At 43.0% G+C, this 27,097-nt stretch overlaps 1 protein-coding gene across 2 annotated transcripts; it reads right to left on the bottom strand.

Moving 5' to 3' along the window:
- Positions 1–2,424: 2,424 nt before the first annotated feature.
- Positions 2,425–26,221, bottom strand: LIPK (lipase family member K). Of its 2 annotated transcripts, none has more exons than XM_008689599.1 (9): positions 26,117–26,221; positions 23,495–23,609; positions 20,751–20,949; positions 19,358–19,467; positions 18,079–18,215; positions 11,415–11,561; positions 9,536–9,607; positions 6,884–6,955; positions 2,425–3,409 (listed from the first exon to the last, which is right to left on the bottom strand). In XM_008689599.1, the coding sequence occupies exons 1-9, from the start codon at positions 26,219–26,221 to the stop codon at positions 3,179–3,181; spliced, it is 1,188 nt and encodes a 395-aa protein (XP_008687821.1). In that variant the 3' UTR covers positions 2,425–3,178. The 2 variants fall into 2 exon arrangements, with proteins under 2 accessions (XP_008687821.1, XP_040480123.1); XM_040624189.1 differs by having other exon boundaries at positions 20,751–20,850.
- Positions 26,222–27,097: the final 876 nt, after the last annotated feature.

Raw genomic sequence — 27,097 nt, 5'->3', positions numbered from 1 at the left:
AGAAAGAAAGAAAGAAAGAAAGAAAGAAAGAAAGAAAGAAGGAAGGAAAGAAAGGGAAAGAAAGAAAGAAGAAAGGGAAAGGAAAGGAAAAAAAGAAAAGAAAGGAAAGAAAAGGAAAGAAAAAAAGCAAGCTCAGTGGTTTATATAATGTATGAAGGCAGAGACTGGAATTTGGGGAACATGAGGACGATAAAATCTGTGAGAACACCAGAGAAAGAAGAGCAACACAGAGGCAGGGCTTCTGAAATACGGAGAGGCACCCCCTTGAGCTTTTGGCTAAATAATAACGTGTCTGTGCAAAAGGTGAAGTATCACCAGAGCGGACGGAGTGAAACTTTCAGAGAAAGAACAATTGCCAGGAAACTACAAGCAAAACAATCCCTAGAGTGTACATAGTATACATAGGGATGCATTTGAATTCCCACCAGCCGGCATGGAGAGGCCTTTCCGAACACACTGGGGCATTCAGGAGAGACTTCCGAAAGTGCACACCTCATAGCCAGCCAGAGCTTCCTCGGAGGAGAGATCAGTCTAGACCGGCCCTTAGGGGGGCCAGAAACCAAAACCAAAACAAACAAGTCTCAAAGCAATCAGACTTAGCTTCAGGCAAATGAAGTGACTGCCAAAAAAATTTCCAACCCTGTTTAAAGGAATATAATAAAACTTGGCACGCAGCAATGCAAAATTCAAAGTTTGGCATCCAATGGAAACATTACTAAGCATGCGACAAAGCAGGAAAATGTAACCCACAACCAGGAGAGAACTGATCTATAGAACGAACTCATCAGTGAGAAAGATAATTGCATAAACAGAAAGTATGTTACAATAGGTTCTGAAGGATGCTGACTATGTTCAAAGATGTAAAGGAAAACATAAAATAAGAAGTGGAAAAATTGAAGATATAAAAGAGACCTAAATGGAATATCGAAAGATGAAGAATACAGTCTCCAAGATAGAAAATGTGCCAGATAGGATTCCAGCAGACTAGACACCGTGTAAGAAAAAGTTTGTGAATATGAACACACACAATGGACAGTATCTAAAAGGAAGCACACAGAGGGAAAACACTGGGAAAAATGCACAGCTTTAATGACTTGTAGGTCAATAGCAAGTGGTCTAACACATAAATTAGAGACCCAGGGAATGGGAAGGTACAAAAGATGTTTGGAGGGGAAAAAAAGGATATTTGGAGAAATAATGAACTAAATTTTTATAAATTTGATGAAAACTGGAAGTACACAGATTCAAGAAGCTCATTGAATTCCAAGCAGGATACACAATGAAACCACCCCAAGCCTCAATGAAATCAAATTTTTAAAAATCCATTGATGAAAAGAGAATCTTAGAGCAAAGAAAAAAAATGTACAATAAGTACAAAGAAGCAATATAAGAACTTACATACTTACAAGAAACTACATGCCAGAAGGTAATGAACAACACGTAAAAGCATCGCAAGAGGGGTGCCCGGGTGGGCCGGTTGGTTAAGCATCTGACTCTTGGGTTTGGCTCAAGTCATGATCTCAGGGTCCTGGGATCGAGCCCTGTGTCAGGCTCCTTGTCTGCTTGAGAGTCTCTGTCTCCCTCTCCCTCTGTCCCTCCCCTCATTTGCACATGCCTGCCCTCTCTCTCTTTCCCTAAGATAAATAAATAAAATCTTAAAAAAAAAACACTGTAAGGATAACAAAATAGAAAGCATGTCAGTCCAAGATTCTCTTATCAGAAAAAAAAATTTAGAAATGAAGGCAAAATACCTTCTTCACCGATCAGCCCAGCTGGAGATTCTGGGGGCCTCTCAAACTTTTTCTAAGGATGTGCACACGCCACTCCTCTTCCTCTGTCCTGGGGGACAGGTCCCAGGGCTGTGTATCTTCCCCATTCATCACTGACCATCAGGGGAATGCAAATCAGAACCACGATGAGATACCCCTTGCACCTGCTGGGATGGCTGTAACAACAATACTACTACTAATAAAACAAAAGACAAAAGAGGAGTGTTGGCGTGGATGTAGAGAAATCGAACCATTACCCACTGTTGGTGGGAATATAAAATGGTGCAGCCACTGTAGAAAAATGGTACGGAAGCTCCTCAAAAAATTAAGAGCAGAACTGTACCTGATCCAGCAGTCCCACTTCTGGGTATATATTCCAAAGAATTGAAATTAGGATCTTGAAAAGATACGCTTAATTCCATGCTCATCTCGACATTATTTGCAATGGCCAAGAAATGGAAACCACCTAAATGCCCATTGATGGATGAATGGATAGAGAAGATCGACTTTATACATACATATAATGGAATATAATTCAACCTTAGGTGATGGCAAAACAAAGACTTTTTCAGACAAACACCGCGAATCGATCGCTAACAGATCTACAAAACAAGAAATGTTTAAGGAAGTTCATCAAAACAAGAGAAATAAGGAAATAAAGGTAATAAGGAACAGTAAAGCTTTTAACTAAAGAGACTAATAATAATAATGATAATAATGGTTCGTTACTACTATTAATAGTAGTTTCCTGTTGCTGATGAGAAATTACCAGAAACGTGGTGGTTTAAAACAATTTACATTTATTTTCTCACTCTTGCTGTGGGTCAGCAGTCTGGACATGGTGCAGCCACTCCCTCGGCTCAGAGGCTCCCCGGGCTGCAGTCGAGGTGTGGCCAGCCTGCTTTCTCAGCGGGAGGCTTCCCTGGGGAACAGTGGGCTTCCAAGCTCATCCAGGATCTGGAAGTAATTCATGTTGCAGCGGTATGACTGAGAATCCCATTGTTGGCTGGTTGTCGGCTGGAGGCCCCCTACAGATCCTAGAAGTCACACACGGTTCCTTGCCGTGTAGACTTCCTCCCCGTACCTGTTTACTTCATCGAGCCCAGAAGGGCAATCTCTCCCCCAGTCCACTTAGATGGGGTCTCATATGATATAATGCAATCAGGAAGTGACGTCCCATCACCTTCGCCATAAGCATGATCTAACCAAGGCTGTGGCACCATTACTCTTGCCAATTCTGTTGGCCAGAAACAAGTCTCAGGGCCCTCCCACACTCAGGGGAGAGGATTACACCAACACGTGGACACTAGGAGGTGAAAATCACTGGAGGGGTCACCTTAGGGTTTGTCCGCCACACTATTATTTTGAAAATCCCCTTGCTTAGAGAAAGGAAAATGCATTTAATTTTGCTAACACTCATCCATCAGTCTAATAAGGTCTTGGTAAACTTCCTGGGGTGCATCCTGTCCAAGGTAGAAATCTACATGATTGTAGTGTGGAATAAACTTGTAATAAATAAGCTTGGTAATTTTAGGGAGTAGATTCTCAATGTCCTTGAGATCAGCCACGCGGTCCTGTCCTCCGCTCCACACAGCCGTCGGCACTGCCATCTTAGTAACATCGTATATGGGAGGTGTTCGCTAATGACATATAAAGAGAGAAGAAAACAGAGTTTTTACAGAAAACCAACTTACGGAAGTAACATTCACTATTAATTGTTAAGCAAGTTCTTCAAATGCTCAAAGTGTGCAGTTAGAATACACTTAGTGATATATAAACATTAAAATGTTAAAAGTACTTAAAACACTTGCATGCAATAATTTGAATTGTGAACAAACAGAAAACCCTGATTTGCACTTAGGGGGAAAATAGGAAAGAATCCCAGGGGAATGGGGCTCTTATTCCTATGGGGACCATCCTTCTAGTCGCACTTGCATGGGGGATATGTCCTTTTCCAACAAAATGGATGTGTTTATGTATTGGATACATGTAAATACTTCTTCCCAAATGCAGAAATCTGGTCTAGGGGGATTCCTGTCACTCGAGCGGGCTCTTTGGGGAGCGTTGAGACCAGCAGATGAAAACATTTGAAATATGAGGTTAGGAAGGAGCCAGCCTGTTCCAGAGAAGGGCGGCTGTGGTATTAATCTCCTGCCCCTTCTCTCGGGTCATATATAGCCTTTCTCACGTGGATCCAACAAATCCCACCCCCAGCTCCTCAGCAGTCTGGGATGACCAGGCCTGGCCAGTCAGTCCTGCATCCTCTGGCCTCCATGACAGGATGGATGAGAGATGGGCTCATGGCTAAAACCAGGCCAGAGTTCTCCCTGGAACCTTTGGCCAGAGGGAATGAGAAAAATACTAGCTTTTTCTTTGTCTGCAGTTAAAGGAATGCTATGAGCTAAGGACATCCAGCCATCATCTTACTACTATTTTTAAAATAGCCTGAGAAGGGAAAGAGCACACGCAAGCAGAAGTGGGAGAGAGAGGGAGGGATTGAAGGAGTGGGAGAGCCTGGAGGACAGTGTCTAAGTTCCCACCTATGGAGAACTTACCACTTTTTAACTCAGTAAAGCTGTATATATCTTTTAAACGTAAAATAGAGTTGTCTTCTGCTATCTGCCACTGGAAGATTATGGACTGCCAACACAGTCTGTGGACTGAATTGCATTTTCTCAAAATTCGTATATGGAAACCCTAACCCCTACTTTGACTGTATTTGGAGATGCAGCATTTATGAGGGAATTAAGGTTAAATGCGCTCATAAGGGCTGGGTCCTCATGTAGTAGGACTGGCAGCCTTCTAGGAAGGGGAAGAGAGAGATCTCTCTCCAAGCACAAGCACAGAGGAAAGGCTATGTGAGCGTATGGCAAGAAGGCGGCCCTTGGCAAGCCAGGAAGAGGGTCCTCACCAGAACCCCACTGGCCTGCACCCTGACCTTGGACCTCCAGCTTCCGGGACTGTGAGAAATAAATTTCTGTTGTTTAAGCCACTCAGTATACGGTATTTTTTTAATGGCAGCCTGAGCAGATTCATACACCACTGTTGCAGCCTGGGTGGCACAGTGGGGGAAGCAACCAACTCTTGGTTTCGGCTCAGATCGTCATCTTGGGGTCGTGAGATCGAGGCCCTGCATCGGGCTCCACGCTCAGAGATTCTTTTCCTCTCTCTCTGCCCCTCCCGCCTGTGCTCTCTCTCTCTCTCTAAACATAAATAAGTACATCTTTAAAAATGAAAATACACCATCATTAGTTTTGGCAGCAAGATTAGGAAGAAAAGTTTATATGGACAAAGGTGCAGATCCTTCGGAACCTGTAACCTCCCTGACTGTGCACCTCGAGTTCTCTGAGCAGGGCGATATTCAGGCTGTTATTGCAGAAGTCTCTGGCAGTCAATGGGTTGGTGTCTGAGTCTTTGCATTACTAAATATCTTACTCATATCCCGCGTACCCTATGCTGCTGGGAGACCATGGCCTTGGGCTTAGGAGCACGTGGTCAATGAGAAGGTGTAGCTACAAGAGGCAGGGAGAAAGGCAGAGAAGCTAGTGAGTGCAGGTCGGCGCTCACCAGTAGTGCATGTGAGCAGAAGGGCTCAGGGAAGCCTGTGCAGTGCCCCAAAGACAAGGAGCCGCAGACGCAAGAAGAGGCATGCTTTTCCTGACTCTGTGGTTTTCTCAGTGGGATCATACAAAGCATAAGTACTCAGATGCAAGATGGAGAGAGGTAAAGAATAGAGAGACAGCACAACTCAGACATATTAGCAAGCTTTATGGCAAAAGAGTGGAGCCCCTCTGCAATGATTTAGGACCCCGTGAAGGATGAAAGGGGGCCCAGAAGATGGCAAAGCAAAAATAAATATGAAAACCAGGATGCAAATAAGACATGTTGGCTTTGGGCCAAGAAATTCTTTTTTACTTTTGTAGTAATAAAGGATTAGTGATTACATTGATAATTACGCCTGTCTAATTTATGGCTATTATTTATGCTTGTGACAAAAGCAATTGCTTTTTACACATGCATGTTGTTCACCCTCAGTTTGTTTGGGATTTTCCATGATTCCCTCCAAGGTCCCAAGCAAAAGATTAGTAAAGGAACTTGAATCACCCCCATCTTCTGAGGATCTGCAAGCACGATGGTAAAGCTAAGCCCTGTGACTCAGTTCTCAGCCAAGTTGATAGCTGAGTTCCACAGATTAGCTCACCATCCAAGACACTTTCCTTCTAGCAACTATCTACTCTTGCTAGGATGAGGAATTGGTTAATTACAGAGTAACTCGTACTTGGACAGAGTGGGTGAGTCTGTGTGTGGCTAGCAGTTTAGGAGAAAACTAGAGAGGTTCGGGAGAAAAATCGGATTTTTCACACCAGCCGAAAGTATGCATTTGCACTACTGCAGTTAGGGTAGCACTGAAAATGTGTTTTTTAAAAAAATTCAAATTTTTTCGTGTCTCTGATTTGAGAAACTCATGTATCTTTGATGACTACTTGTTTAATTTGAGCTCAGTCTATCAGCACGAAGCCAAAACCATTTTTGGATTTCCTTATAAATCCTGGAAAAAAATAACAACAAATAGAACACCACATATCGTCATTTAATATAGAACTTTGGCTCCAAAAGTTTTCAGAGATTGTGTCAAGAAATATCTTGACACACCGTTTTCTGGCAGATAACAGTACTTCTTCCTAAGAGTGATATTTCTATCTGGTATTTCTTTAATGATCCATACATTGTTTTTTAAAAAATGAGTAGTATGTGGCATCCCAAAGAATGGCCCCAAAGTGCTGAGAGTTTCCACTTTTTGAGAAGAAATAAGTGCAGTGAAAGAAGAATGGATATAAAATCCAGGAACCCCTGGGTCATACTCTGGTCCGTTATTAGTTAAATAATTTTGACAATTTACGTAACCTCTCTGAGCCTCTGCAAAATGCAGACAATCTTATTTGCCTTGCAAGGGCCTCATGAGGAGCAAAAATAATGATATGGAACATGCAAGAAACCAGTAAGTAGCGTCCGATCGATACAAAGTACCCGGCACAGTCTTGGTGCCTGACGAGGGGATACGACTTCACTTGTTCACTTGCAGGTGCCGCTGTTGATTATCGCCATCTCCGTACCTGGTGAAAGTGCATCATGTTCTGATCAGGGTTTCCCCAGTCAAAAGCTTGGAACAGACCAGAATTAGCAGCCTATAATAAAATACAAACAAAAACGCATTACAGTGATGTAAGAAAACAACATACATTTAAAGACAATAAACAGAAAATAGGCAAAGAGGATGACGTCACATCCCACTCGTTTCGGCACAAGAGCTAAAACCCAACAAAGATGAATAAGCCAGATAATATAAATGATGAATATTGATATACTAATTCACAGAACTGATACTCTTTTATGCCCCCCCCCATACTTCTCTGGTGAAAATCCTCGGACAGCAATGTCCTTAAGTATTCTAATGCTATATGTAGCAATGGTTACAAGGATGCTGGATGGAATGATTCTTGAATATCTTAGCTTCAGGAATTTTAATATATTTTTAAAAGGCACCAGCTAGGGGTGCCTGGGTGGCTCAGTGGGTTAAACATCTACCTTTATGATGTCGGGGTCCTGGGATCGAGCCCCACGTTGGGCTCCCTGCTCTGCAAGGAGTCTGCTTCTCCCTCTCCCTCCATCCCTCCCCTGCTGTGCACACACTCTCTCTCTCAAAAAATAAATAAAATCTTTTAAAAAAAGGCACCAGCTGTGCATCCTCCTACATTGCAAAGTGACTACATTTTAATGTACAAACAGCTTTGTATGTTACCCTTGTCGGGTGGTCTAGGATATGACGACCATATTCCTTATTCTTAAACATTTCTGTTGCTATTGAAAGGAACACAGAGCACTCAGTGCTTTCCCTGTGAGGTACGGTGCTGCTGTCTCCCATCTACAGGGCCAGGCACCCTCCATGTCATCAGTAATGTGGCCACAGGCTCAGCATTGGAGACACCACGCAGGCCCATTTTTGCATTTTATTGCTCAGACTTCAGCTATTAGAATGGAAACACTCATAAGCCTCTAACCTAGGGGTTCCTTCTTCCCTGATTTGCCACCCAAGTGGGATCGGGGAAGCAGATAGCACTCACATTCACCTCAAGCAATTCATGAAATGATTCTCAGGCTCCTCCAAGGGTTTTTTTTCTTAACTTGAATCTCAGATTTTTTTTTCACCCACATTGATTTATCCCTGATTTTTAGTTTAAACTTATTCCGATCGTGATTTCTAAGGACAGAGGCAGTAGTCTGTTGCTGTTGGGATGCTGCAGGTTTTTGACAATGAGAAGCAATAACGTGGACTAGTTAGGTCCTTGGGTTCTAGCAGCAAACAGAGCTGGTTTGAAGCCAGGCTTAAAGGATTACTGCAACTGTGATCCACGCCAAGTTTTTATCTTCTCTAATTCTCATCTGTGAAATGGGAATGACAACATTCTCTTCCTAGCGTTGTGAAGATTCAATAGGGTAATGCAAAAAAATAAAATAAATAAATAAATAGGGTAATGCATATAAAGTGTGTAACACCTTGGAAAGCTCAAAATTACCAGTATCATCCTCCTCCTCCTCACCCCTGCCTTAGCTGTCTGCAGGACTTATGACCATATATTTTATCTCATCCCCCATCCCCACCCCCACCCCCATCCTCCTGACTTCTTTCTGTCCTGAAGAGGACTTTCTGTCACAGGAGAAGAGATCTTTTGAAGAGCAGTCATCTGGGACATGCGTAAGCGACTGGCAAGGACATTTGGAGAACAGGAGTCTCAGTGCCTCCATGGAAAGATGGTTATAAGCATTCAGTGAGACTGAATGAAATCACATGTATGAGTAGCAAGAACACACCGTAAGTGCTCAGGAAACGTGAAATTGAAGTCGCGTCACCTGGAGGGCCATGCCCATCACTGGCTCCATCTGTCTCCTCACCAGGAGGAGGCCCTAGTCCTGAACATCCTTCTTCCTGCAGAAACTTGAAGGCTTATCTCCTGCAGGTGGAACTCTCCAAAGGAGTCCAGAAATCCTCCACTAGTGTTGCAGGCTATCTACAGCAGTGCTTCTCAACCTTAAAGCATGGAGCCAGTTTATTAGGCTGGAGGTGAAAGTGCAGATTCCTACTCATCTCAGATACATTAAAATTCTGGGAAGACCTTTCTCTCCTCCTCCCTGTGCCCCCCATACACACACGCGTTCATACAGACTTGGCCCAGAAGGCTATACCAGTTAAATCTCTGACTTGCTGACCCGTGAGTAATACAGCAGAACACACAAAAAGTTTAAACGGAGGGAAAACCAGAAACCATTAATCTAGTGTTGTCCCTCTCTAACATTTATATTTGCTCAGAATAAAGCATGATTTCCATGCTCTGAAATGGCCCACGTGCCAATAGGAGGATGACAGATCTTTCTAGAATACCCTGTGTCATGGTATATAAAGTTCTGTTAGAACTGATGATTTTCCAAAAAGAGGAAATACAAGCTTTCCCTAGAAAAGGCAGTTTGGAGGGTTCCAAAAATCAGAGTTCAGTCAGAATCTGTGGGAACCAAGCCCAAACACCAGACACTCCTGAGGACACGAAGAACAGAAGAGAGAGCAGGAAGTCAACGTGACTTGATGCTGATTCCAGAAGCATCAACCTGACAGCAGCAGGTGCCCGCAAAACCCTGCGGTGGGCTCTGTGCGAGCGCTCCTCAGGGTCTTGGAAAGCTACGTGGGCCTCATCTCAGGAACAGGAAGCTCGTACCTGGGCCCAGTGCAGCATGTTCTGAACAGACGTGCCCGCGGCGCTCTGTGCCAAATAGACATCCAAGCGACTCTGCCAAGGAAAGAGATCTGTTCTCATCTGGAGGCTGATCATGTGACCACACCACAGGTGACCATGAATATTCGTTCTCTCTTTCTCAGGAATAAATATGCACCGTACCCTCTTGAAGAACTTTCTCCTCCCTTGGCTCTAGTCTGTCCTGCGCACCCTTCATAAAGTCCAGAGGGCATCCCGCTGGTCAAAGACGCTAACACACCTTTTCTCCTTGGCCTCACCTCAGACAGGTCCAAGAGTCCAGGGGGTCAAGGGATGAAAGCCCCGTGAACTTCCTCACCCTGCGCGAAGTCCCAAAGGACATTCCGAGAGAGTTGTTAACACGAGACATTGAGAAAACATCTGAATGTTTGCTTTCTGATTTTAACAACGTAGTAAATATTCTACAGGGCCCCCTGAAAGTTTGCAGAACATAATCCATCCAGTATTGTAACTTCCCTTAACATTTAGATTTTTTTTGGATTAAGAAAAAAAACACTTGATTTTTCTATGGCATTTTTTTTTAGCATGCTTAGTTATATTTTTCCACCAAAGTGAGCATAGAAGTATCATAGAGCTTTTAAAAAAACACAACCCCTCATGAGCTACCCCAACCTATTGAATCAATATCAAAATCTCTAGGGGTGAGTTCTGGACATGTGTATTTCTTCAAAGTTCCACAAACTCTACTTATGCACCCCTGCCTATCCTCCGCTAAAATAAACACCCTTGCAGAGACTATAATAGTCCATAGGATGGTTCCCAACAGTGAAAAAAAAGCCAATCTGACTGTAAAAATGTACAATGATGGCCCTCAGTGAATGTTCGAGGGAGCCATTTTGTGGAGTCTTTCTTTAGCAAACTCTTAGGCCATGTTGAGAGGGTGCTTTTGAAATGATCTCTACTGTCTTTGCTTGAAGGTCTTCTTACTTAGCTCTGCCTCCATGATATGCTTCCTTCTAAGTGATGGGCAAGCACCGTTCCCTTCAGTAAACTGAGACCAACATAGGGAAGGAATGTGAAAAGCCAGTGACTAAGGCATGCTTTCCATAAACCACTTTTTAGAAATATTGCTTGAAAGCAAGAAAAGTGTTAATCAGTGCCTTCCACCAACAGAGGGAGACTCGGCTCTGGGCAGAAGTCTGTGAGATATTCGAAGACCATTTTCAGCTTCGTCCTGCTTCTGGTTTCGAAGATACCTCCTCTCTGGCTGGGGAGTAAATGGTAGTTTCCCCTCCTCCCTCTGCCACTCTGTGGGTCAGCTAGTGGTGACTGAGGAAGAAAAGGATTTCAGTTGGAGAGAACTCACCAGGAAACCCAGCTTATCCTCCTCAGTGTCCCTTGAACAGTGAATCTGCACCTATCTTTGGAAAGCCCTCCCTTAATCCCTTTGGGTTAAAGAAGTAAGTGCTTCACAAAATGACTATTTCCAAATCACCTATGAAACTGGAAAACTGGTTTAAAAAATACAGATGTCCAAGCTTACTCCCTGCGATTCTACTTTAGTAGGTCTGAGATGGGGTTTAGGCACAGCAAGATAAATTTCATAGCCTTAATGTAAGTGAAGGATTTTTCAATGGCGGCACTTTGGCCAACAGCGAGAGCCAGCGAGAATGTTCAGTGGCCAAGCCTTCTTCTCAGATCCTCCTACCTACTAAAGCAGGTGGACTCCCCAGGTTTGGTTGGAAACCACCAACATGTAACTTCAATCCAGGAGACCAGAAAAAAGCCCTTGAGATGCGGTTTCCACGTCACTGAGTACAAACTTTCTTCACCTCTGTGCAACAAAACAATTGTTTGCTTGGCTCCGATTATTTACACATACCATGTTCAAGTTTTTTGGATCAAATCCACTCAAAGTAAATAGGAAGTTGCTGCAAATATGACGAAATAGCTTCCGGTTGCACACCTTGGTGGCAATGAATTGGTCAAAAAATGTATGAGGGTAGAACATCTTGTCACCAAATAATGCCTGCAAGATCAATGTAAGACACCATCAAATTTCATGGATGTGGATGTCAAGAGTGGAAAGCGAGTGGTAATTCAGACACTGGACAGCAGTGGTATGTGCTCTATGCTAGTCCTCGGTGAAACAGAGAGGCCTGTTAAATTTTGTCTTAGGTTCTCCCAACCCACCTGGGTGGTCTTCCCAACTCTCCTCTTGGTGCATTTTCCCAAGATCTTCTACTTGGGGTGTTTTTGGAATGCCTCCCTTGAGAAACTAGTCCCCGTAGGAAATTGGTAAGTCTTTGGAGTCAGGGATACCTTGGTTCGATTCTGGACTCTGTCTCTTATACCTTAAGAAAGTATTTCATTGCTATTATCTGGAACTTTCTCAACTATGAAATGGAATATTAATATACAGTATGTAGGACCGTTGTGAAGATAACAGGTCATGTTTAAAAGGCACCTACTGCAGTTTCTAGAACCTAGTTAACATTCCCCAAACAATAACTATTATAATTAGTGAATGATCATTCCAGAATCTTTTAGCAAACTCTTCCAGAGGCAAAAGTTTAACCCCCACAAAATCAGTCTCTACTAGTGGAATTTCAGGCAATGTTGCCAGTGAGTTGCATTTACCTTCTGAACTTGAGGAATCCCTTCAAATTAGAACACGAATTCATATCTAATTCCTGTGCATAGAAGATGAGTCTTGCCTTTGTTTCACAATAACTAGTTTTATAATCTTAAATTAGATACAAAGATGAAGATATGTTTTAAAAAAGATTTTATGTATTTATTTGAGAGAGAGAGAGAGCATGAGCAGCAGAAGGGGCAGAGGGAGGGGGAGAGAGACAAGCAGACTCCTTGTCGAGCCCAGCACCTTGTAGCTCAATCCCAGGACCCTGAGATCATGACCTGAGCTGAAGTCAAACACTTAACGAACTGAGCCATCCAGGCACCCCTGTAAAGATATTTTTAAATTCTTAAACGTTTTGGAAACATCTATTTACAGTAATCAAAACTGGCTTCTCTTTCTCCTGGAATCCTTTATTAACTGCCAATTACAACCAAAGAGCAATACAAGTAGCATCTACTTTTATTGTACTGATGCAGGACGAGCTCTCACAATATCTTTGGTAAACTCGAGCCAGTAAATTCCTGCTGGGTATAGTTGGTTGAATTCTGAATTTGAAAAGTGGTTATTTTATACGGTCAAAATTCATCTTCATTTAATGGAATATTTGGTATCCCATGGAATATTAAGGTTATCTATGATATACTGTGACTTCAGATAACCCCCCCCCCCCGCCAGGGAGAGAGAGGGTGAAGGAAAGAGACTACAGTGTGTTAAATTAGTTCAAATCAACTTCTTTACGTCTGGAAAGCAGTAATTAACCATGGCAGACATTATCTAATTCGTTCTGGCCTCTCATTCATTTTGTCACAATCACTGGGACACTTGAACAATATACTAGGTAATTTATTTAATCCACTTATCAAATTGTAAACCTTCCTGTGTAACCGTCTACATGATAATTAGTAGTAGTAGCCACAGACACATAAAGTGAAACTTTTTTTTTTAAGATTTTATTTATTTATTTGACAAAGAGAGAGACAGCCAGTGAGAGAGGGAACACAAGCAGGGGGAGTGGGAGAGGAAGAAGCAGGCTTGCAGCAGAGCAGGGAGCCTGATGCGGGGCTCGATCCCAGGACCCCGGGATCACGCCCTGAGCCGAAGGCAGATGCTTCACCGACTGAGCCACCCAGGTGCCCCCACAAAGTGAACTTTTAAAGAAAAAATAGTTTCTTTTTAAAAAAGATTAAAAAATTTTTTTAATTAAATTTTTTTTTAATTTTTAAAAACTTAAAAAAATGTTTTTCTTTTTTGAGAGGGAGAGAGAGCACATGTGTGAGTGGTAGTGGGGAGGGGGAGAGGGAGAGAGAGAGGGAGAATCTTTAGCAGACTCTACACCTAGTGGGGAGTCCCACATGGGGATCAATCTCACGACCCTGAGATCATGACCTGAGCTGAAATGAAGAGTTGGCTGCTTAACCAACTGAGCCACCCAGGCGCCCTAAAGATTTTATTTTTAAGTAATCTCTACACCCAACATGGGGCTCAAACTCACAACTTGGAGATCAAGAGTCACATGCTCTTGTGACTGAGCCAGCCGGGTGTCCCTGAACTTACCTTGTAAAGGAATGTTTGCATCTATTCTAAGTTCTCAAGTGTGATAATCTAAATAGATTAACACACGAATAAGCAATAAGAGTAGAAAGCAGCGTCTGGTTTTAATCAGTGAACATTTTTGTTTTTCATTACCAATATCTTTATCATCCACACTTGGCAGAAAATGTGGATAGAAAGGGTCAGTTCATAGATGTGACCAACCATCAAAATACGATGTGAAGAAAGAGGTTGTATCTGCCATAAAGGGCCCTTGTTCTTTACTCTGACAGTTGGTGTTTCCAAATATAGGGTGAAGTAGCATGGCGGCCTCTGGCTTCACGCTACCTCTACACGCATGCAGGAGCGATGCGACCAAACTACCATTACGTTTACCCAGGCATGGATAATTGCTTCTTTAGCCTAACCTAAAAAGAGAGGATAGTAATGCAGGCCAGCCAGCCATATAGCGCCCTTTCCTACAGCTTGGCAAACAGGACTTGTAGACTGTAATTCCAAATTGGTTCTGGAGGGGGCGTGCTTGTCATATAACAGCATGGGAGACTTCTTTTTTGTTGTTGTTAACATTTTATTTATTTTATTTTATTTTATTTTATTTTATTTTATTTTATTTTATTTTATTTTATTTTATATACAATGGAATATTATTCAGCATTCAGAAAGGATGAATACCCACCATTGGCATCGACATGGATGGAACTGGAGGGGATTATGCTAAGTGAAGTATGTCAATCAGAGAAAGCCCAGGAGACTTCTATTAGCTCTTCCAGTAACTGTGTGAATTTAAGAAGGTATCCCTTCTTCTGGGTACATGGGTACGTGGCCCCATGCCAGGTCACAAGGTTTGCCAAGCAGAACATGGGCTGGATGCAGCTCCCCAGAACTGACTTTTTCAGGTTGGCATTGGAAAAGAGGGGAAATAATTACACAGAAGAAAGAACATTGACAATAGATGGGCTGGTCAGATCTGGGTTCAAATGCTGGTTCCACCACCCATTAGCTGGGTCATTTGGAACAGAGTGCTTAGCCCCTTTGAGCCTCAGGTTCTTTTTTTAAGAAATGTAGCCAGGGGTGCTTTGGTGGTTGAGTCTGTTAAGCATCCGACTCTTGATTTCGGCTCAGGGCATGATCTAGGGTCGTGAGATGGAGGCCCACCTTGGGCTCTGTGCTGACCGTGGAGCCTGCTTGGGATTCTCTCTCTCCCTCTGCTCTTCCCTCCCCTCTCTAAAAAAGAAAGACAGACAGACAGACAAAAAATACCAACAATCCTTACTATTATAGATAACATGTAAAAAGCAAAGGGTCAAAGCATGCTATAGGCCAGAAAAAAGATAGATGGGTCAGAGCACACAAATGCCGAGGGGCACAACATGGGGTGGGAGAGGTGGAGAGGATAAGCAATTGGTAAGCAGGAGATCTGAAGCACCAAGTGCTAAGGTTTTGAATCTAAAATAAACTCAATTAATAACACTAGACAATACTTACAGAGCACCTGCTACAGGCCAGGCACGATGCTTAAACATGTATCATTTCAATGAATCTCTCAAACAACTTGACAAATTTTACCCATTTTTTTACTCATTCTTTCATTTTCAACTTCATTGAGGAATAATTGATATCATAAGACATTAAATGTCGTAAATGGTAGTCTGTACACCTTGACCTACATTCCCCCATTTCCTCCTCCTCCAGCCCCTGCTAACCACCATTCTATTCCCCTTTCCTATGAAATTGGTTTTTAAATACTGGATTCTACATATAAGTGATTCAGTACAGTATCTGTCTTTCTCTGTCTGGCTTATTTCATTTAGATAAATGTACCCTAGTTTCATCTAGGTTGCAATGACTATATTTCCTTATTTTCTTTTGACTTTTTTATGTTCTTTTAAATTTTCCCATTTCAATTTGTCTATACTGTTTTCTGTAAGGGCTATACTAACTTACATTTCCACCAACAGTGTATAAGGATTCACTTTTCTCAACGTCCTCGCCAACATTTATTTCTTGTCTTTTTGATAATAGCCATCTAACGAGCGTGAAGCAATATTCCATTTTGGTTTTGGTTTGCATTTCCCTGATGATGAGTGATGTTAAGCATCTTTCCATGTACCTGTTGGCCATTTGCAGGTCTTCTTTGGAAAAATGTGCATTCTTGTCCTTTGCCCATTTTTAATTGGATTACTTGCTCTTTTGCTATTGAATTGTATGAGCTTTTTTATATATTTTGTTTAATACCCCTTATCAGATACATGGTTTGCAAATATTTTTTCCCATTCTGTAGGCTGCATTTTCAATATATTGATAGCTACGTTTGCTGTGGTGAAGCTTTTTAGTTAGTCCCATTTGCTGATTTTTGCTTTTATTGCCTATACGTTTGGTGTTTTATCTGGAAAAATCAGTGGCAAGACAAATGTCAAGGAGACTTTTCCCTATGTTTTCTTCTAGGGGTTTTATAAAGGTTTTAGATCTTCAATGTAAGTCTTTAATCCACTTTGAGTTAATTTTTGTGAGTGGCGTAACACAGGGGTTCAGTTTCATTCTTTTTTTTTTTAAGATTTTATTTACTTATATGACAGAGAGAGAAAGAGAGAGAGCACAAGCGGGGGGAGTGGCAGGCAGAGGGAGAAGCAGACTCCCCGCTGAGCAGGGAGCTGGATGCAGGACTTGATCCCAGGGCCCTGGGATCATGAACTGAGCTGAAGGTAGATGCTTAACCGACTGAGCCACCAGGCGCCCCTCATTCTTTTGCATGTGGCTGTCCAGTTATCCTAACACCGTGTACTGAAGAGATTGTCTTTTCATCATTGTGTGTTCATAGCACCCTTGTCAAAGATTAGTTGGCCATTAAGTGTGGATTTATTTCTGGCTCCCTACTGATACTGTCTTGATTACTATAACTTTGTAATAGATTTTGAAATTGGGAAGTGTGGTGCCTCCACTTTTGCTCTGCTTTCACAAAATTGGTTGGGCTATTTGGGGTCTTTGCGTTTCTGAACACATTTTAGGTCACTTTTTCTCTTTCTGTGAAAATTGCCAGTGGAATTTTGATAAGGATAGCACTGAATCTGCAGTTCACTCTGGGTTGTATGGACACGTTAATGATATTAATCCTTCCAATCCGTGGACACCGGGTATCTTTTTATTTATTTGTGTCTTTCTGGGCTGTATAGGTATGGAACTGAATCACCATGGGCTAATTTCCTTATTTCTCACAAACCAGAATCCCTGGCTTCTATAAAAGTGGTTTCCCTTTCATCCACTTTAATTGAAATCGCTGAACGCAACGATCGCTTTTAGTCTGCCATGGACTAAATGGATATCAATCTGTCTGAGGAAAACAGACTAATCCCCATGGACCAATGCACTTCAGCTGAGGAACTGATCACATTAGTTAGCTGTCAGTACACAGAGAGAATCTGAAGTTTGGGATATTGCCCAGATTTTGAGGAGTTGACAGACTGAGAGTCGTTGACGTGTGGGCAGTTGAGTAAGGTTGGACTTTTTGTGGGGCGCCTGGGTGGTGCAGTTAGTTAAGGATCCGACTCTTGCTTTCAGCTCAGGTGGTGATCTCAGGGTTGTAAGATCGAGCCCCACATCAGGCTCTGTGCTCAGTGTGGAGTCTGCTCCAGATTCTCCCCCCCTCTCCCTCGGCCCCTCCTGCTCATGCTCGCTCTCTTTCTCTTTCTAAAATAAATAAATATATCTTTAAAAAAAAAAGGTTGGACTTTTAGTGATGGGAGAAAACATGTTCTAGGCAAATCATGATAGCAATGAGTAGCTGACATTTATTAAATGCTTATAATGTGCAAGACCTGGTTCTAAGGGATTCACGAGTCTGAACTCAATCCTCACAGCAGCACTATGAGTAGGAACTATTAATATCCCCACTTCATGGGTAAAGAAAATGATTTGCAGAACATTTAAGGTCTTGACCAAATTTACCCAGCTAGCTAGGCTCCCACCCCACGCCATCTGGCACCATGCTGTGATCTTAATTCCTACTCCATATGGGTCCTGAAAAACCAAGGGCCACTAGAGAGAAATTTAACCTACTAGATGAAACAAATCAATTAATCAACTCAACATCTGCTTTATCTGTGAGTGAGGAATGACACAGGACAGAAGCCCCTGATGTAATTCAGACAATAGGGTAGAATGGCATCGGAGTGAGCTCCCTGAACCCTGTCGGTAAAATTACATTATCGGTAGATCTACATGGACGTCTTAAATCTTTTATAGTGTCAGAAGCTTATAAATGCCATTTTTTCTACGGTTCTCTTCTCTTGAAATCAGTGAAAATAGATTTCGTTTTAGTTTCAGTTACTACGGATTTAAACGTGGAGGAGTCACATACCTTGACTACTTCCCTGGAAAGAATTGTGAATTTTTTCAAAGGACTTTGGGTGTATTTCACCGTGACAACTGGAGCCAATGCAAAAAATATCTTAATCCTTTTAGCCAGCTCTGGATTTGTAGAGAATGCTATGAAGGCTGAAAGGGAAGAACACAGTAGTTTATAGACTTAAAACAATTCTTCAGTCATTGCACATGATAGTAAAAGTAGTCATATTAAAAACAACAATGACAGCAGCTACAAAAGCAACTCAGAGTAAGTACCACTGGTAGGGAAGAATTTCCTAAACTTCTCAAGGAGGCAATTGGCTAATTCGAACTGCAGTGACTTTCCTGTCCCTGGAGAATTTAAGTCTACTCATAGAGAGTGTTGCAGAAAGGGTTCAGACATCCATCGTGGGGCATATCCAGGAAAACTCCAAGGACCATTCTACCTTGACCATACTCTTTAGTATCAGACAACACTGGGCTATAATTTGGCTTCCCATTCATGAGCTGTGGGAAGTCTTAGTTTTCTCAAGCTGTAAATGTGGAAAATAGCACCCTCACAGGATGATTCTTTTGAAGGTTAACTTACACATTATAGAACCGAAGGTATCCTTTGGCATTCTCACCATTAGAAAGAATTTCCAAATTCAGCCATTTGTAAAACATGGATAAACAGCCTCAAATGTTTGTAGGTTGCAATGAGAGATGGTACGTCAGATGCATAGCCTATAAAGACCTACTTTACACCAGAAACCCGATCAGGATTCAGATGTAGAAAAGAGCCTGGTGGAGATGCTGTGGGTACTGTTGAGGTGTCTAGCTGCATGGGGAGAGGGACGGGGGTGAAGTGCCTCTAGGCCTTGTCAACGTGGCCCCAGTACCTCTGGGAACTAAAAGAAACAGTCATTGTGGCATATGATCTCCACCATTTGTAATTCTCTTCTCTCTTTTTGGTGTCCTCATTCGACTGAAAGCTCTTTAAGGGAAAGACTCGTGTCATTCTTATCTCGGCCTTCCCCGTGTCTAAGCCAGTGTCTGGCCACCGTGTGTGATGTGCACACGGACGTAAGTCCCTCCCCTTCGGGCTCATCTATCAGTCTCCAAATTCAGTCCTGGGGCAGCAGAAATCCCTGGTGTCCTGTTTCATTTCCTCTTCAGAAACCAGTCCGAGGAAATGGTTTCCCAGGTCAAGTCCTCCAGCTAGACACTGCACAGAGGGAAGAAGCCCTGACCCCTTTCATGAGTGCAGAAGGTTCTCTGACACTCCCGGATCCCAGCTGCCCCAAACACACCGATGGTGGTGCCTTGGGAGTGGCCCACATAGTAGACTCGCTCTTGTCCAGTTTTCTCCACGATGAACTTGATTGTGGCTGGAAGGTCATAGTTAGCCATCTCGTCCACGCTGTCAAAGAGAAAGAACAACAAAATTGGGGGGAAAAAACCCCATCTCATTGTCAGGCCTGCAATGCTTAAACACCTTTATTGCAGACACAGATCCTTAGCTTTTGTCAGTGTAAGACTAGAGTGAATATAGAACGTTAGGCATCTCCGCAAGCGTTGAGGGTGTCCCCTGGATTGTAAGAGTAACACGGGTAAGGTCCAGAATCAGGGAAATCTGCTTTGCAGAGGCCCAGAGAGGATTTTCCGGTTAGGCTAGTCATACCTCACTTAATTCTACAGCGGATTTACCAAACTCCCTTGAAAAGAACAATACCTGGAATGTTTATTTTAAAAGCAGACTAAAGCCAACAGACTGGTAGGCGTCAGCCCGGACAGACTGAATCAGAATTTCCAGGGACGAGGCCTGGTGATCTGCGTATTTATCAATTACCTTTTCCTCCGAGTGGTTGGGAAAACGCTCACCTAGGGAATCATCCTGTTACCTGTCATCGTGCCATGACCCAGCGGCACTGGGGTGTGGAATGAGGAAATGCCAAATGGTTTCGAGGAATAAGGCAGCAATGAAGCCAAGGAACAGATGGCTTTAGGGACCTGCAAGGCAGACTTCGTAGCACCGGTGCCAGTGTGGGGGGTCGCCCCTGGGATGAAGCTGGCGTGGCTTCTAGAGCAGACTGTGCCCCAGGCGCTGCTGCTGGCAACTCTGCTCTTCGCTCATTCTGAGCTCAGGATTTCTCTTTATTTCCCCAGGACCCGGCTCGGGGGCCAGGTCTCAGCCCCGCCAGCCTATGGTTTATTCACTGCTCAGCGATTACACATTGGAGGTATCACCTATGCAGACTCACCCGGGGCTTGCTCTTGGCTTATCATGAATGTCTGGTTCTCAAAATTTTCACCCAGAACCTTGTTTCCTGTCCCACTTCTCGATCAGTTTCAGTTTTCCTCTTTAGCAAGCACCCCATGTAAGCTTCCTCTGGGGTCCACAGTGACAAAGTGATAGTCCTAGATATAACCTTTCTAAAGACGACCTTTGCATTTTGACTTTTTTTTTTTGCATATATACTTTGCAGGCGCACACACACACCAGCAAGTAGGTTTTTAAAACAAACAGCAATGCAGCAAATAAGGGCATTTCTTCAGGGCTTGTGAAGAAAGCCTGGGTAGAGGAAGAAATGTTTGTTTCCTTCTCGTGGATTCCCTGAGTTGTGTGTGCACAGTAAGGGGAAAATCCAAGGGTGTTCGTCCATGTCCACGAACATTCATATTCATTAGTACACAGCTCCTTACCTGAAGGCCCAGTATTCTCGAGATTTGGGTGAGAATTTCAAGTGTTTTCTGGACCAGGTGTTGCCCCGGCTGTTCCCCATCCACACGTCATAACCGGTGTCTGCCAGAAGGAACGCCAAGCTGCTGTTCGGGAGGTCGCAGATCCAGTTAGAGGCCGATGCAAGTAAGCCGTGCTGCAAATACACAACAGGCCTCGGAGCTGGAAAACACACGGGCAGCGAGAATCTCAGGTCCGAACACCCTCAGTGTGCGTAGGAGAATTCTCTTTCCCGGCTTCCTCTAGTATAGAGCGGAGGGAAGGGATGACATTTGGCACCAGGCAAACCTGGGTTCGAGTCCTTTGTGAACTAATTACTTGGGCAAGTTATTTGTCTTCTCCTGTCTTGTTTTTCTCTCTGCAAAATTTGGATTATATGTAATGTTTTACGTTGTTCTGTAGGTACTGGAGTCAGGTCGTTCTTGCTCAAAGTCTGTTCTGCTACACGTTAACCCCTTGTGCCTCAGTTAACTTGTCTGTATAATGGGCAGGAATAAGTGCTATCTCATAATGTAGTCATAAGAATTAAATTAGAATTAAAATACATAGGGGCACCTGAGTGGCTCAATCGGTAAGCATCTGCCTTTGGTTCAGGTCATGATCTCAGGGTCCTGGGATCGATCCCCGTGTTGAGCTCCATGCTGAGCAGAGAGTCTGCTTCAGGATTCTCTCTCCCTCTGCCCCTCTCCCACTTACTCTCGCTTTCTCTCTAAAATAAATAAACAAATCTTTAAAAAATACATAAAAGACTGTTCAGCATAATAAATCATTTCTCTATAATTATTCATATCAATAACGCTTGATGTCTCATGAAGCAGCTGATTACCAAACTACATTTTTCTAAAAATAATAACAGAAACATTAAAAATGCCATTTGTGAATATTGACCCAGTGCCAGGCACTGGGCTCGATTTTACACACGCCGCAGAGTTTCATTCACATTTTCAGAAAGCAAAACAGCAAATGCAAGATGTTCAGTGAAATGTCATGCAACGTAAAATTGTTAATCTGATACAAAAGTCCTGTTCTCAAGGTAGAACAGCTTGACTAAGAAGAAGGCGGGGAAGTGGCGTTGAGACACAGACAAGAGAGAGAAGAGCGACAATTTTCCTGTCCTTTACAAATAGTTACTATGCTGGAACCCAGGACCCCCTCAGCTCCCTCTGGGGCCAGACAAGCTCCCGGAGATCTGGCGGCTACACCGGGGTCCCAGAGAGCCTTCAGTCTTCCAGGGGCAAGGAACTAAAGCCTATTTCATTCAGTCTACCTTTGGAGGAAACGGAAAGAAGAGGTGTTACTAATTCTCCTAAATTATTGCCAAAGAGCAGTCATAGGCGTAGGCCCCCTCTGACCTGAGCCCCCAGCAGCTTCTCATTGTGGAGTCGGCTGTATAGCTCAGGCATTTCGGCAGCAGGCTGGCAGAACGGAAGTAAAAGTTTGGGCAGACAAAGTTCTCATGAGTACTTACAAAGGTAAAAGGGTTATCTAGAATCTAGATTTTTCTCTTTACATAATTAACCATTCTGATGCTGGCTAGTTTCATTATACAAGACTCCAAAGTATCAAAGGAGCTAAGATGTGAGGGAAGAAAGCAAACAGTTCTTGCCAGGTGGGTTCCTCCTTTCTTAACAGAGATCAAGCTCTGTTGTAGGGAACTAGGAATGGCTCATTAATTAAGTTTAGTATAGCACTAATTGGGTCCGATTTAGGGGCCCCTGGGTGGCTCAGTCAGTGAAGCATCTGCCTTGGGCTTGGGTCATGATCTTAGGGTCTTGGGATCCCGTGCCACATAGGGCTCCCTGCTCAGCGGGGAGTCTGCTTCTCCCTCTGCCCCTCCCCCCTGCACATATTCTCTCTCGCTCTCTCTCAAATAAATAAATAAGAAGAGAACTAATTGCAGGTGAAGTAAGTTGGAAAGCTGTCAGAATAGCTGAAGCAAAGGATAATGATCATGTCCAAGCCTGGACTTGAGAAATATGGAAGCTGAGAGAAGCTTTCAGATGAGAGAGAAATTTGGAGGCAAAATCGATAGATCTTGGTGATTGCCTGGATGTAGGAAGTGAGGGAGAAGAAAGCACAAAGATGACTCCTCGGGGTTCTGTTGTTAAGCTCGAAGAGGGTATCTCTAGAACAAGACCAGGTTTTCTTCCATGTTTTTTTGGAAGGACAAAGTGATGGAGAAAAAAAGACTAAATAAACAGTGTACAGTTGACCTTTGAATAACATGGGCCCACTTATATATGGAATTTATGGATAAATACAGTACAGTCCTAATTGTATTTTCTATTCCTTATGATTTTCCAATAACATTTTCTTTTCTGTACACTGCTTTACTGTAAGTATACAGTATAGAATACTTATCATGTACAAAATATGTGTTAATAAACTGTTTAGGTCATCGGTCAGGCTTCCGGTCAACAGTAGGCTATTAGCAGTTAAGTTTTGGGGGAGTCAAAAGTTATATGTGACTTTTCAGCTCCCTGTGGTGGGGGTAGCGGTGTCCCTAACTCCCATGTTGTTTGAACCAACTGTGTATCTAAATGCTTGAAAAACTCCAGAGGATCCTACAGGTGAAATGGAGCAGGACTGGTGGAGGTGATGAGTTTCTTATTTCAGAGCAAAAGCTGCCCAGCTACTCTGCTGCTCTCGGCACACCTAGGAATCGCTGCTGTAGGCATTCTTCCTTCCACAACAAAATAAATCCTACTTGTTCTGGGAAATCCTCTTCCATGAGGAATCCGGTAAATTCCGAGGACATAACCATCTTTGGTCACGACATCATACTCTTCACAAGGGTAACCCCAGTAGGAAATAATCTGGCTCTGAAAAGAGGAGAGAAAAATAGACACGTCCATGATGTGCAATGTAGTACTTTGAGTTACACAAGCTACTGTTCAACTAAGTATTGGGACAGAATGTAGCAGGAACCTCGGGTTGTAGAAGAAGGTTGCATGAGGAGGCATGGAAAAGCGAGATAGGTTGACCATATATCCTGGTTTGCCCAGCCTGGTAGTATTAATGCACCTGGGGTTCACTCTCAAAATGTTTGAAAAGAAATTTGTATGGTCAGCTAATGAGGGAAGCCAGGAGGGATTGTGTAGGACCCCGGGGCTAGTAACCAGTGAGCTATTGCCAGCCAACCCTGAAGGGAGGTGGGAGAGAGTGGTCACCTGGCCCAGAATGAGATAGGTAGAAAGGGCCACATGGAGAGGAAGGAGACAGCCCACCTAAGGTGACCACGTGGAGGGAACCAGGCAATGAATCATCTGACCTCACCCTCGTCCCTCCTTCTGATCTGCTCAAGATTTCAGTGGGCTGAACCGAACTGAAAACCAAAGTCAGGGGAGCTTGCTGACCTAGTTCTTACAGGTCGGCTTCTTGGGCAGAGGGAAAGGTGTAAAGAAGAGAGAGGGGACCCAAATAAAAGACACGTCCCGAACAGATGCACAGGCAAGAAGGGAAGTACTGTTTACTGGTCATCTTCCGCATAGAGCCTGGTGCATACACTCTGCTTTATTAATCCTTACAACAAGCCTTTGAGATGGGATCATCCCATCTACGACTGAGCAAACGGAGTTTCAGCACGATGAAGCATCTATCTGAGACTGGACACTAGGAAGAGAGAAAGACAAACCTAAAGCCTAAGTGAGTTTAGCTCCGAAGCGCACGCTGTTACCACGGGCTCCGCACCTGCCGACGCAGGCGCACGAGAAGTGTGCGTGTGTCATGGGGCTAGTTAGAGCAGTGGTTATGAGCCTGGACTCTAGAGACAAACCGTATGGCATCGAAATCTCGCTCTTTCTCTTCTTAGCTGTGCAAATTTGGGCAAGTTATTTAACCCTTTTGTCCTTCAACTGTAAAATAAAAATAATACTAGTATCTCTTCACAGATTGGTTCTGAGGACTATACATAAAGTATCTAGAACAATGCCTTGCACAAAATAAGTGCTCTGTACACGTTTATTATTCTCATTATCTTTATAGAATAATTAAGAACCCAAAAGCACCCAGACCAGGAAAGAAGAGAATGTGTGTGAATTGAGAGAAAGAGGGAAATTTTGATATGAAGGCATATAGTCACGGACCGTGAATTCAGCCCTGTAAGAGGTTAGGGCTGCTTACTGGGGAGAGAGGAACAACACAGGACATGGATTAGAAACCGTGACGGTTTCATTCTTCTTAAAGTCCTAACACAACCTTGACATAGGTGAGGACATCAATGGTGCACAATGTATGCAAGAGTATGGAGTATCCCATTGGAATTAAGCCTGTGGTGGAAATCAGTCATTTGCCTCTCTTTTTCTTTCTTTCTTTCTTTCTTTCTTTCTTTCTTTCTTTCTTTCTTTCTTTCTTTCTTTCTTTCTTTCTTTTTCTTCCTTCCTCCTTCCTTCCTCCTTCCTTCCTTCCTTTCTTTCTTTCTTTCTTTCTTTCTTTCTTTCTTTCTTTCTCTCCCTCTCTATCTCTCTTTCTCCCTCTTTCTTTCTCTTTCTTTCTTTCTCTTTCTTTCTTTCTTTCTTTCTTTCTTTCTTTCTTTCTTTCTTTCTTTCTTTCTTTCTTTCTCTCCCTCTCTATCTCTCTTTCTCCCTCTTTCTTTCTCTTTCTTTCTTTCTCTTTCTTTCTTTCTTTCTTTCTTTCTTTCTTTCTTTCTTTCTCCCTCTCTCCCTTTCTTCCTCCCTCCCTCTTTCTTTCTCTTTCTTTCTTTCTTTCTTTCTTTCTTTCTTTCTTTCTCTCTTTCTTCCTCATTTTCTTTCTTCCTCGTTTTCTTTCTTTCTTTCTTTCTTTCTTTCTTTCTTTCTTTCTTTCTTTTGTTCTTTCTTTCTTTCTCTTTCTTCTCCTTTTTTTGACTAACACTATTCCATTCCACTCTATTCCTTTCCACTTCTGATATAAATTTCTGCATGTTAAGATACTTTCAGTTATAAGCAACAGAAACCATGTTTGGCTTATTAAATTAAGAAAAACACTGATACAGCTCACAAATTAAAGAAATGGCTCTAGAAAAAAACTTTAGGGAGAATGCAAGGGTACTCTGTAGAGGTCATCAGTGTGAACTCACGAAACTTCTCTTCAGGAAACCACCATCAGATGGTAGCTCAATCTACCAGGAAAGGGAATATTACTGCCCCAACCTGGCTCAAGTCTTTCAAAGTTTGGATCAGCAGCTTCCAGCTCCTGCTTAGCCATGCCGGGGAACAAGGGAGCGAGCACAGATTCAGTCAGTGTAGAAATGGTTGTACACAAGCACACCAATTAGATCTAAATTATATCTAAAGTGATGATAAATTACAAATTCCTTATCTTAATGTTTTTTTCTTAATGAAGAACTTACAATATTCATATTAGCTTCAGGATTTGTGATTCTTCCCTTCTTGTGATAACCATATATAGGTCCAAGAAGAAGGATCCAGCATGTTGTTGCTAAAAGCTGCCACATTTGGGGTCTGCCTAGGAAAGGAAATAGTAATATATTTGTCATCAAAGAGAATTCTACAAGTGAACTTTGGTGTAATCCTTCTATAATACGACTGCAGGAGAGAATAGAAACATGCTTCTGGGTTGTGCTTTAGCAAGCAATAGACTTCATATTTGAAGAGGTTGTGGAATACATGTGAGGTTCAGTGGGGTGGAGTCTGGAGCCAAAGACCAAGAAAGAATTCTTGAGACTCCTTTGGTGCAAAATTGGTGGTTTATTAAAGCACAGGGACAGGACCCATGGGCAGAAAGAGCTGCTGCCCCAGGTTGTGAGGGGTGGCTGATCATATACCATGGGGTTGGGGGAGGTGAGGAAAAGGGGAGGTTGAGAAAATACTTTCATATGTTAAAGAAGACTCACAGGATACTGGAGGCCTTGCTATTGTCAAGCCAAGGCTCTCCCTCCCTCTAATGAGGCCCTAACATGGCAGTTGGGAGTCTCCTGGAGGAATGATCACAGTCCTTGTCAGTGGGCTTCAGGTTTAAAAGAAATTCCATCTTATTTACATTTCCTTCTGCCTCAGCCTCCCTCAATTTTATGGAGGGGATGGTAATGTTAGGGCTCCAGGAAACTGAATTTGGGTCTCTGGAAGTTAGGCTATTGATAAGAAAGCTGCTTCCTTGTAAATCACTAGGACATGTGTAAACTGAGGGAGACTCAGGTCTTGCAGGACTGTGATCTCTGTTAGTTAACCATTTGTTTTTCTTTTCCCTAGCTTTTGGGCAGCCAGGGGTGCCTGAGGAATGTCACGTATATCCCATGGTGGGCAGGGGTGGGGTGGGTTTGCGGGGTGTCAATTTCTGCTTTGTCCTCAGCTTGCCTTCTGTTCCCTCATCA

The sequence above is a fragment of the Ursus maritimus genome, unplaced genomic scaffold, assembly GCF_017311325.1.
Source record: "Ursus maritimus isolate PB19 unplaced genomic scaffold, ASM1731132v1 scaffold_7, whole genome shotgun sequence".
Taxonomy (NCBI): Eukaryota; Metazoa; Chordata; class Mammalia; order Carnivora; family Ursidae; genus Ursus; species Ursus maritimus.
Note: the sequence above shows the minus strand (reverse complement) of the source record. Positions and strands in the feature narration are given on the sequence as shown.